This window comes from Notolepis coatsorum (assembly GCF_963971535.1).
Source record: "Notolepis coatsorum genome assembly, chromosome: 10".
Classification (NCBI taxonomy): Eukaryota; Metazoa; Chordata; class Actinopteri; order Aulopiformes; family Paralepididae; genus Notolepis; species Notolepis coatsorum.
In genome coordinates, this window is record NC_140174.1 from 68,446,415 (window position 1) to 68,458,913 (window position 12,499).

General features: G+C 41.2%; 1 protein-coding gene across 1 annotated transcript in view; it reads left to right on the top strand.

Annotated features, from left to right (window-relative positions):
• The first annotated feature begins 246 nt into the window (after positions 1 to 246).
• LOC311235785 (uncharacterized protein) overlaps positions 247 to 12,499 on the top strand; it is a 50,899-nt gene continuing 38,646 nt past the window's right edge. The window contains exons 1-2 of the mRNA XM_084323272.1: positions 247 to 495; positions 1,538 to 1,618. Coding sequence (XP_084179398.1) covers positions 303 to 495; positions 1,538 to 1,618 — 274 coding nt within the window. The 5' untranslated portion in view covers positions 247 to 302. The remainder of the gene's footprint in view (positions 496 to 1,537; positions 1,619 to 12,499) is intronic.

Sequence of the window (12,499 nt, forward strand, 5' to 3'; positions counted from 1 at the left end):
ACCACGCTGTACGCGGCTAGCCAATCAGAGAGCGTCTTCGCAAACATAGGCTATTTCCGGTAGGTCGGACTTCCGTTGGCGTGCTGCCTCTAGCTCTTGGACTTGGAGTACTGCAAGTTTGCGCGGGTCCACTTGTGCGTAAGAACTACACTTCCCAGTAAGGAATCATGCCCCTAGGACCAGGAAAACAAGTTCGACGAACGCCGTTGTTTAGTTTATTTCCGTAGCCCTTGTTATGCATGTTAGCTAGAGCCTCGTGTTAGGATTGGAATACCAACGTGGCCTATAATTTCACAGTTAAAATGTTCAAAATGGAACAAATGAAGGCTCTTGTTGAAGAGCGACTGACAGCAGCTGTTGAGGATATATTTGGAATAATTGAAAATGTGTTTAAAGACTTTGAGGAGAAAGATTCCCGATCAAAATTCGAGATCGAGCGTCAAAACAAACTACTAGATATCCTTCTGAAACCCAAGATCAATTTACAAAGAGCAGGTTTGTGAGTTGTATAGGTTTGTACGGAGATTCACACTTTCTAATATGTTAGCTAGTTGGTAGTTACCTATAATTGCATGTATTCCTACACACACATTACACAACACCACACATACGTGAATCCCTACCCACATTCAAAACCGCTCTTAAAGAGCACCTACGGGAGGCTGCAATTCGAAACTGGCCACCGTAAATGCCCAAACCCCCCCACCACCTCCTAATAGACAGTCCTCCCCACCGCATGTATATATTCTCTCCCCGCCGTATGTATATTTCTCTCCCACCCACCCACCCACCCCCTCCTAATGTACAGTCCCCTCCCCATCATACCGTTTATGTCACAAATGTATCAGTACTAAATACCTATATGTCCCCATGCCATAAATGTCATGTATGTTGTGTATGTCATAAATGTCTATATGAATTGAAAATGGGGGACCCTGATGGAAACAAGACAAACGTCTTTCTCAGGTCTGCATCCCCTTAACAATTGTGTGTATTGAGCCGTACTGTATTGTACCCATTCTGCAATCTGTTAAATAAAGTTTGCATTCATTCATTCATATGTATATACTCTGTCAGGATCTATGGGTAACAGTGCTGTATATTTGAATACCGTTTATGTCACAAATGTATCAGTACTAAATACCTGTATGTACCTATGCCATAAATGTCATGTATGTTGTGTATGTCATAAATGTCGATATGAATTGAAAATGGGGGACCCTGATGTAAACAAGACAAACGTCTTTCTCTGGTCTGCATCCCCTTAACAATTGTGTGTATTGAGCCGTACTGTATTGTACCCATTCTGCAATCTGTTAAATAAAGTTTTCATTCATTCATACTGCTACTGCCAAAGTGGATTAAACTGTAGACTAGACGTGTGTGTGTGTGTGTGTGTGTGTGTGTGTGTGTGTGTGTGTGTGTGTGTGTGTGTGTGTGTGTGTGTGTGTGTGTGTGTGTGTGTGTGTGTGTGTGTGTGTGTGTGTGTGTGTGTGTGTGTGTGTGTGTGTGTGTGTGTGTGTGTGTGTGCACGCAGGTGACATGGAGAACCAGGCTGAGCTGGAGGAGAAGACGAGGCTCATTAACCATGTGTTGGAGCTTCAAAACACTCTGGAGGGTGAGTCTCACGTCACATCATCAGCCAAATCCCAACCCCATCGTTTGGATTGCCATCGACTGGGTACTAGTGGCTCTTCAAAACTAAGCTACAACTACAAGGGGTTTAAATCTTTACCTAAGAAATGGGAGACGACCCTCATTATTGTCATCAGTAGTAAAATAATGTAAAGGACATTTCTGTAGTGATACGCGTATGTATCAGTTTATTTGTTTTTGATAGGCCTATGCATTTATTGTATGTATCAAACACAGCACCTTTTTACAGTATTTTAAGATTTGGTTAGTTGTATGTACACATTTTTATTTAATAAAAAATGTTAACTGAAATGTAGTGGAATTATAATATTTGGAACGCTGTGCGTCTGGAGAGAAAAAGCCACACAACTCTGTGTTTCTCCCTCAATATTTCTGCAACACCTGCAAGTTACGAATCACCACCGGTTCTCCATAAACTGAACGGGTCTCTTCTACATTTCTGGTGTTCTACGACCCAGCCGCTGAAAAAAAAAACTTGAATGTTGCCGTTTCACCTATCTGCTCGTTAAACTGGCATAACCATCGTGTCCACCATCAAAATATACTTAAAACCATAAAACAAAACATTATTTGAAGCAGTGGAAATAGTTGTACACATTGGAACAGTGAGAAAAAAGCAACAGTGATTCAGCCCATTTCCTCAAAGGGAAACCACAACCTAAGTCCTTTACATTCTCCCTTCTACCCCTCTGTTGGAGGGCTAGATGATCACTTCCACTAGATCCACAATAGAATCGGTACACCCTACACTACACGGCCAGTGCGGCCACATGCAAAACGGAGAGATATTGGGATTGGCCCTTATAGGGTTGGACCTAGAATGGCTGATATTTCATACATTGATTGATTGATTGATTGAAAACTTTATTAACATATTGCAGAATGGCTACAATACAATACGGCTCAATACGCACAATTGTTAACACATTCCTGGCCAAGCACGGACATGTCCGTGTTTCGGATCCAACGGTTGATGGCCAACCACGGACATGTCTGTGGCAAGGTTGTTTTGGCTTTTATTCCATTGTAATATCCTACTCAATGTCACCGAGCGGCACTGCAGATTTACCCTACTCTTGGAATTTGTAAAAGTGCATTACCGGCCAGATCCTCGTAGGGGCGCTGTCTCAATAATGCAGTGTTCCCTGTGGCAGAACGGTGTTTTATTTTTTTTGATCTCCAATTCTCGAAGTCAACTTCCTGTCTGTTGTTGCTAGGCAACTGCAGCGTGGGGGGAAACTGCCCCGCCTGGTACATTGTGTACGGTTCATTTAGTGCAGAAACGGATCGTTAAAGCGTCAAATTAAAGACTATCAAGCGGAATTTTCTTCAGTCCTTCACAATGCCAAAGAGCTGCTGTGTTACGCGTTGTACTAATGACAAAAACAGAAATCAAAATCGCAAGTTTTATACCATCAAGGAGGAAAAGTGGCTGGTGGCTAACTTTCGGCTAACTCGCTCTGCTGTTGTGGTTGTGGTAGCTACATGCTAAGCTAACGTTAATTACATAATATCGAACCGATAGGAGCTTATCTTATCTAATCTTACGTGGATGTTTGATCGGGTAGTGGCACACGTGGTACCACCACGTAAGATTAGATAAGATAAGCTCCTATCGGTTCGATATTATGTAATTAACGTTAGCTTAGCATGTAGCTACCATGACCACAACACAGAGCGAGTTAGCCGAACGTTAGCCACCAGCCACTTTTTCCTCTGTGATGCATCAGCTGGTATTATATAAAACTTGCGATTTGGATTTCTGTGTTTGTTATTAGTACAAAACGTAACACAGTAGCTTCAATTTGGGTATTCGAGAGTTGGCCATGTCTGTATGTGTTTTGTATGGACATTATGTCAAGTCAATCAGGGGGAGATCTTTGACTCATATCTCGCCTTAGAATCACCAGAAAGGCTTTCGAAATAGTGAAATGCCATGTTGGCCTCAATATTTTCAAAACAAATCGTATGAAAATGTTATGAAATGAACAAGAATGTGATAAAACATGTAATAAAAACGGACCTCAACGCATGCATTTGATGGTAGAAATCCGTATGGTCCCTGTAACTGAGGGGTACAATTCCCTGACTGTATTAATAAGTATGGTATCATTAAACCACTACCGTCTTATGTACATTACTACTGGCCATACAGTACACGAGTATATGATGAGAACACCTCCACAATGATACGGTTCCACACAAATCTGGGTTAAGAATATTTATTAGCAGCAAAAGGTACATAATATACTTTACTTTCAATGCGCTTATAAGGCAAAGGAATGTGCGTAGGTAAATCAATAACGAATGTCCATTCTCATATTACGCAGGAGATAATAATACAACCTGAATATTAGGAATTATATCTATGGTACTCTGGGGAGGCAGCGGGATATACTGGTAGGGGGGTTCCCACCGGTTGTAAGCCAGCAGGGGGAGGAAATGTTCGAATGCAAGTCTGGATCCACGGGGACTCAATAAGCTCCTGCTATGGGAGGCGGTATATTACTCCCTGATCGGCAGACGAAAGCAGCAGCTGTAATCCCAGTATGCGTGCAGCACAGGTGAAAGCCGGCCAGCCTCTCCAAGAGACGGGCTCGAGTGATGTTCCTCACGTCACGGGTAAATCCCACAGTAGTGGGTGTAGACGATTCTTCTCCGCTCCAACAGCCTGGTCCAAAGCAATATAATAATAATAATCCAGCCGGAAAGGGGCTCTGCATTCACCGGTGTAGATTCTCCGGTGCGCGGTACTTCACATTAACTAGGTTGAACTTGACGTTATTCCACTAAGCTCTGACACTTTACTATCCTATTCGCACGCGGCTATAAGTGCTCTATTTAGACGCACGGTTGCTCACTTCACTTGGTCGTTGACTCGTGATGAAGGCTTTACTAGTAAGGAGCGAACGATACGTTGAACAAACGTATTAGGATAAGACAAGACTCTATTTTGGGCCAAAACGGGCCCACTTCACCGCACGTCGTATCGTGGGTGAGGCTTCACTTGGGTAACTCGAACTACTTCTGTATTCACCTGCGCCATATTTATATGTTAGGCGAATAAACGAGTACCAGCCTTATTCCTGTCTTGTAGTCTTGGGCAGAACCGGGCATGTTGAGACAAGCCTTGACGGTGGCTTTGAACTCGACTCTGGGGGTATGGCAATGGCGCTGGTGGAACGCTATCCAATAAGAGAACGAAATATTATGGTCTGTACTAGGTTAAAGGGATATTCCGTGTATATGTACAAAGAATACACAAGGGATATCAAACGATATACAAATATTATGCAATATATATCAATCAATAAATATATATATTCGGTTTAATCTGACCCTTTGTAACAGTCCCCCTATACCAAGATGGCGGCGGTCTCGTGACATCAGAGTGTCTTCGAGAATGGACTTTCCTGTTAGAGTGAATCTATGCATGTAGCATGTAGCATGGAATACATTTTGGGAGCTGAATTCAGTGTGCAGTAAAGGAATATAGCATCAGCCAATGGACATATGGATCTACCAGATGGCGATCGATAACGGTGAAATCCTTTTTGCAGTCCAACCGGCCACAGGTAAGATCTTTTTCACAAAAATTCAACGCTGATCAGGCCTTGTTATCATACTCAACCAGGCGATCAGCGAATGTGGCTACTGAGGCTAACGCCGCTATTGGTAATCAATAATCAGAAACGACGCCCCCCCCCCCCCCCCCCTTTAATGCATTCATGGTGGAACATATCGACCATATGCATTTTGATTTTTAGCTCTAGCTTCTGTAGGGCCGAAACGCCATTCGATTTAACGTTATTAGCTTAGCAGCCTGTATCTCATTTTGCAGGAAATATACCAGACCAATCCCATATAACGCTTATATTCAAGATGCTATAAAATGGGAACGTATTGATGAAGAAATTATTTCTTTAAGCCATTTTGAAGGGACGGTTTATAGTGTCAATTGACAATGAGAATGGACAAATAGCAATACTGTAGTCCTTGACCCCCGACCTCCTGAAGTCCATAATCATCTCTTTTGTTTTTGTTCAGGGAGAGGCAGTTCTCCTGACACCACTGTGACAGATTCTCTACCTCTTCCAGGTAGGCCCTCTCGTCGTTGGCAGAGATCAGGCCCACCACTACTGTGTCATCAGCAAATTTGATGATTGTGTTGTTGTTCCGCTGTGCCACGCAGTCATGTGTGTACAGGGAGTAGAGGAGGGGGCTCAGAACACAGCCCTGGGGGGCCCCTATGTTGAGCGTGATGGATATAATATTCTAGAACGTTGTCATTTTTCTGCCTATTTATGATAGTTTTCAAATAAACGCTAGATTATCGATAGTATATGTGTACGCTGGTGCAGCACGCTGAAAATCGATTCTCTCAGTTCCTGATCGCTCTTACAGTCAAACAGCCATATCACAGTATAGGGGAAAAGCTTATATCTCCGTGAAAACAGGTCTGATTATCCTAAGACTGGTAAAAATAGATTCCTTACCTGAGATCAGATGGTATCAAAATGGATTATTCCAATTCCTGATCGCCATTCCAAAAATCGATCCTTTTATTGATCCCACGCGTATACTGTAAAACACATATTACACGCTGTGCTGAGGGTCCAGAATGAAGCTGATCGGCTCCGTTTACATGCGTGAGAAGTAAAATGTGGATTCCGGAGTTTTTTTTTCTCATCCATTTTCATCGAGTCCAATCCAAAATGGTGCATTACCATCTGGGAGACGATAGGGGGCGCTTTTTCACATCTGAGCGCCTGGTGGGGCAGGATTACCAACGGTAGACTCAGTTGATGAAATATGAATTCAGATCGCTAATTTAAAAAAAGAAAACTGAGAAATCTCGTGATGGGCATTCAAAGTGTTTTTAACACTTTGAGAGCCACTCATGGCTAACCTCGTGTTTACGATAGTTACGTTGAAAGCCACTCACGAGATTTCTCGGAATTATTTTTTTAGCGATCTGAAATCATATTGCATCACGCGAGCCTACCCTAGCCTACCCAAGGGCCGCCGGCGATCAGATGTGAAAAAAGCGCCCCCTATTGTCTCCCAGATGGTAAATCACCCTTTTGGAATGGACTCAATGAAAATGGATGGGAAAAAAAATATATTCCAGTCCACATTTCACTTCTCACCCATGCAGCCGGAGTACCAGAGTTCATTCAGGGGGCTCTGAGCCCTGCGGATCATGAGTTCTACTGTATACACGTTGGATCTATACACTTATCGATTTTTTCGAATGGTGATCAGGAATTGGAATATACCAGTTGGATACCATCTGATGTCAGGTAAGGAATCTATGTTATCAGTGTTAGGATAATCAGACTCGTTTTCATGAAGATATAAGCTTTTTTGTGATATGTGCTCCAGCTGTTTCACTGTAAAATCCATGAGGAAATGAAAGCAGCTATTATCAGCGCGCGCCTCGAACGTGCGTGCATGCACGTATACTATTGATCATCTAGCGTTTATTTGAAAACGATTCATAAATAGGCCGACAAATATCAACGTTCTGGAATATTCCAGTAAAAGGCGATTATCACAGAATGGGCTGTTTTTCACCTCAAAACGGGTGATTTTCAAAATGCTCTCAAACGGAAATGAAGCGATAAAAAACCGATCTGCCTTGACAACACTGACTGAAAAATTATTCTTTGATAAGCGACGGGCAGATTAGACACATAGCCATAATTTAAAACATAGATTAGGCGATATTAATGTTAACATTGGCGCCGATGGTGGCATTCAAGCACTAAGTCGTGTGCCCCCTGGTGGCACTGAAAGTGTTAAGGGGATGCAGACCAGAGAAAGACCTTCGTCTTGTTTACATCAGGGTCCCCCATTTTCAATTCATCATAACATTTATAAAAATAGGGAAAAAATGTCCAGGCACGCACTCCAGGTTTTTCCAAATTTATTGGCAGCCTGTAATCACGACGTTTCGGTGTGAACACACCTTCTTCAGAATGGCTTGCATGAAGGGTAAGTGACCCTAGTATATACAAGACAAACAGGAAGTGACAACATAGGAAGTGACAACACATTCCCACAAGAGATCTGCAAAAAAGTACAAAATACCACTTACAAGCACAACCTGTTCAGAATATGTGAATCAAAAAGAAGCGTGTAAATCAAAAAGAAACATGTAAATCACAAAGAGATATATCTATATATATTTATATATATTTTATACAGAGTAGGCCTACATCTTAAACTCATGACCCATATAAGCCATCTTTCAATTATAAATATAATAAATGAAAATAAATAATAAACAATCGAATGAAATGAAATAATCAAATGAAACGGGTCAAAACATTTTCCTCATTGAGGCGTCTAGGCTCTAAACAATCCAGATAATGAATATAAAAGCATTCCCTTTGTAGCAAGAGCCTGTCTCTGTCGCCGCCTCTTGGTGGTCTCAAGACCTGCTCTATACCCATGTATTTTAAGCCAGAAATATCATGTCCTAACTTATTAAAGTGCCTTGCAACTGAAGACTTCTCGTCATTTCTTTTTATAGAACATTTGTGCTCAGAAATTCGATTTTTAAAACGTCTTCTTGTTTTTCCAACATAGTAAAGGTTGCAAGGACATTTAAGCAAGTAAACCACAAAATCAGAATTACAGGTAATCCGGCCTCTAACAGCGATACTCCTACCTGTACTTGGTTGTAAATAAAATTTCTCTTTAATCATGCCATGACATTGGGTACAAGACAAACATGGAAAATTGCCATTTGGAATATTAGCCATAAAATGGGTACATTTTTGGGGAAAATCTGTTTTAACTAACTGGTCCCTTAAGTTAGGTTGCCGTTTGTAGAAGTATTTGGGTGGTTCCTGGAACACACCTCCGATCTTAGGATCTGACTAACCGCTAATTTTGAGATAGGTTCTGTAAGTGACCCGATACCAGCCACAATAGGTCGACCTGGTGGGTTATGAAGATCCTTGTGAATTTTGGGCAAAGTGTAAATAATAGGTCTTACTGGGTTATCATTCACCATGAACTTAAATTCCTTCTCAGAAATCTCACCCTCCTTAAGAAGGCGCTTTAGAACCTCTTTGATCTCAAAAGAGAACCGAACAGTTGGATCTGTGCTTAAAGGAATATACACATCTGTGTCTGCTAATTGTCAATTTATTTCAGCAACATACATTACATTTACATTTAGTCATTTAGCTGACGCTTTTATCCAAAGCGACTTACAAGTTCTGTACGACAAGCCATCAGGAAGGGCACAACTCTATCAGCTGAGCAACAATGTTCATCAAAGTGTTGAGTGCTACAGTGTAGGTTAGTTTATTAGGACAAGTGCATGACAGTACGGTTAGTTAGGGTTAGATATTTTTTTTTTCTTTTTTTTTAATTCAGATAATGGTTGAAGAAGTGCGTCTTTAGTCGACGGCGAACATAGGAACTATTATTCTGCACCACTAAGGCAGAGCCTTTATCGGCCTTCCTGTACACGTCTATGCCTTCTACAACGCTGTTCGGTTTCCGGGTTCCTCTGATTGGCCACTAAGCCCATGTGACCCTACGCTAGCACGCCCCCCTTATCGCCGCCAGTTATCGCTCACGCCCGCGCATGCACATGAGCCGCGACAAGCCCCTTCAATGACAGAGCTCTCATATTTGCGAATGCATAAACTAGATCTTAAATTATGGCTATGTGTCTAATATGGCCATCGCTTATCAATGACTTGTTTTGTTTACATCAGGGTGAACGCTGTTGCATTCGCAAATATGAGAGCTGTGTCAATTGATAAGCGACGGCCATATTAGACACATAGCCATAATTTAAGATATTTGCGAATGCATAAACTATATCTTAAATTATGGCTATGTGTCTAATATGGCTGTCGCTTATCAATTGACAGAGCTCTCATATTTGCGAATGCAACAGCGTTCACCCTGATGTAAACAAAACAAGTCATTGATAAGCGACGGCCATATTAGACACATAGCCATAATTTAAGATATAGTTTATGCATTTGCAAATATGAGAGCTCTGTCATTGAAGTGGGTGGTGGCAGCGTAACAGCGTTCACCCTGATGTAAAGTAGCGATTTTTTATTGGTTTGTCATGACAAACCAATTACATAATCCAACATATGTGTAAAGAAACAACATATTCCAGTTAACGGTATTTTTTTAATGATTCATTACGGTATAAATTATGTTAACTGGAGCTGCGTATTGCTGGCTCTCATATTTGCGAATGCAACAGCGTTCACCCTGATGTAAACAAAACAAGTCATTGATAAGCGACGGCCATATTAGACACAGCCATAATTTAATATATAGTTTATGCATTCGCAAATATGAGAGCTCTGTCATTGAAGGGGCTTGTCGCAGCTCATGCGCATGCGCGGGCGTAAGCGATAACTGGCGGCGATAAGGGGGGCGTGCTAGCGTAGGGTGGGTCACGTGGGCTTAGTGGCCAATCAGAGGAACCCGGAAACTGAACAGCGTTGTAGAAGGCATAGACCAGGGGTAGGCAACCCTAGGCACGCGTGCCTGCATAGGCACGCGGGGGCATTTTCATAGGCACAGGGGGCAGCATAATATTTTTTTCTTTTTTATAAATATTATAGTGAATTATAGTGCACTGTTGTCGCATTTATCTTGTTGAAATCCTCCCACAGGTTCTTTTTACTACCACATATTTAATTGAGACCCTTTATTTGTTTATTATTTCAATTTAGCTGGAAATACATTGCTACATCATTCAGTAACATTTGCAGAGCCTTATAACAAAAACATTATTACGGTCACCATTGTGACCAGTGGGATTAATCAACAAATTTGATTATTTATTTGTCTATTTCATTGAACATTGCACATGTTAAAAGTCATTTATTTTACTCAAAATGTGAGTATTACCAAGTCAACTTGTGTTCTTAAAACAATGACAATAAACATAGTTTTATTAGGTTGAAATAATGTGGTTGTGTACTTATTTTTCTGTTAACTTATTATGGATTGAAAACTGAAAACCTTAATGCACAGTAACTGAACTCAATATTTTTAAGTTCTGGTAATTTATTATTATTATAATTTTTTTACAGTGTAGTCTTGCGATCAATCAAAACTTATTTACACGATATACCTCACATTCACCCTCCATTCACATCCTGGTGTTCTCCTGGTGTTCTCCATTAGGCCTGTAGGTGGAGATATGACAGCACACGTACAGTACACACACCGATGGTGTGTGATGTGTCCAAAAATGAATGGGCAAATGTGAGTGAAATGGTCGCACTGTATGCAGCTGTTTGTCTGCATTGCATTCCCCCCCCCCCCCCCCAACTCAGATTTAGGGTTGATACAACCATCATAATAATATTGTTAATAATAACAATAACAATAATGATGTAAAAATTATCATTAAAAAGACCTCGGAACAGATATCAAACTGTACTCTAAGGTATTAGCCATCAGATTACAAAAGCATATGACGTCTTTAGTTCACCCGGACCAAACTGGCTTCATAGGAGGCCGCCTGATCACTGAGAACATAAGACGTATACTGCACGTACTTGATGCCGACAAAGAGGACACCATACCTAAGGCGATACTGTCCCTGGATGCTATGAAGGCCTTTGACAGGCTGGAATGGTCGTATCTGTGGGCAGTGCTAGAAAGGATGGGGTTAGGAAAAGGATTCATCGATATGATTAAAGTATTATACAAAGACCCATCGGCCATGATTATAACAGGCACAATCATCTCTGAAATATTTCCGGTATCACGCTCTGCCAGACAGGGTTGTCCTCTTAGTCCCGGGCTGTTCAATCTATCATTAGAGCCGTTAGCACAATATATAAGACAATCCCAATCCATAGAACCTATCGTAATCAAGGGCACACAACAAAAAATTTGTTTATATGCGGACGATGTAATATTGTTCATGAAAAACCCCAACACCACATTGCCTCATCTGCTCAAGTTGATTGAGGACTTTGGTGATTTATCGGGATTTAAGATAAATTGGCCGAAGTCGGCTTTCCTTCCACTTAACACCCCTGCAAAAAAAGATACAACCCTCCCAGGACAGATACCGATGGTAAAACATTTCAGATGCTTGGGAGTGGAAATATTCCCTACCATAAGACAAACGGTGAAGCACAACTACACAAAAATCCAAAACAAAATCAAAGACGACCTTGATAGATGGGCAAAACTTAAGAACACAGTACAAGCACGGATATCAATAGTTAAGATGGATGTACTACCTAAAATCAACTTCTTCTGTTCAATGCTACCGTTACCCCCTCCAGAGGGTTACTGGAAAAGATTACACTCCTCCACATACAAATTTATTTGGAATAACAAACCACCACGTATAAAAAGATCCACCGCACAGAGAAATAAAGCAGATGGTGGCATGGCATTTCCAGATTTTTTCCTATATTTTAAGGCGTACTCATTAAGTCCATTGACAACATGGTTTGACTCCCAAGCATTAGCATCTTGGAGGAAAATAGAAGAAAACATAGTAGCCCCACATAGACTGAAGGACATAGCATACACTAAACTACCAATCAAGCACTGTGAACGAAAATTTGGCCCCATAATTACTCATGCGATCCGGATATGGCGTGAATCACAAAAAAAAAATCCTAACCCACAAGAATGGCACAACCATACTCCCTTATTCAATAACAATGCTCTCTTAATTGGAAAACGACCTATAAGATTCCCTATATGGGAAGAGCAAGGCATACACTCATTAGGGGATATTTTTAACAAACAGGGTTTTTGTAGTGATAAAGAAATACGCAAAAAATTTAATCTCACCAAGTCCACATGGCTTTTTCAC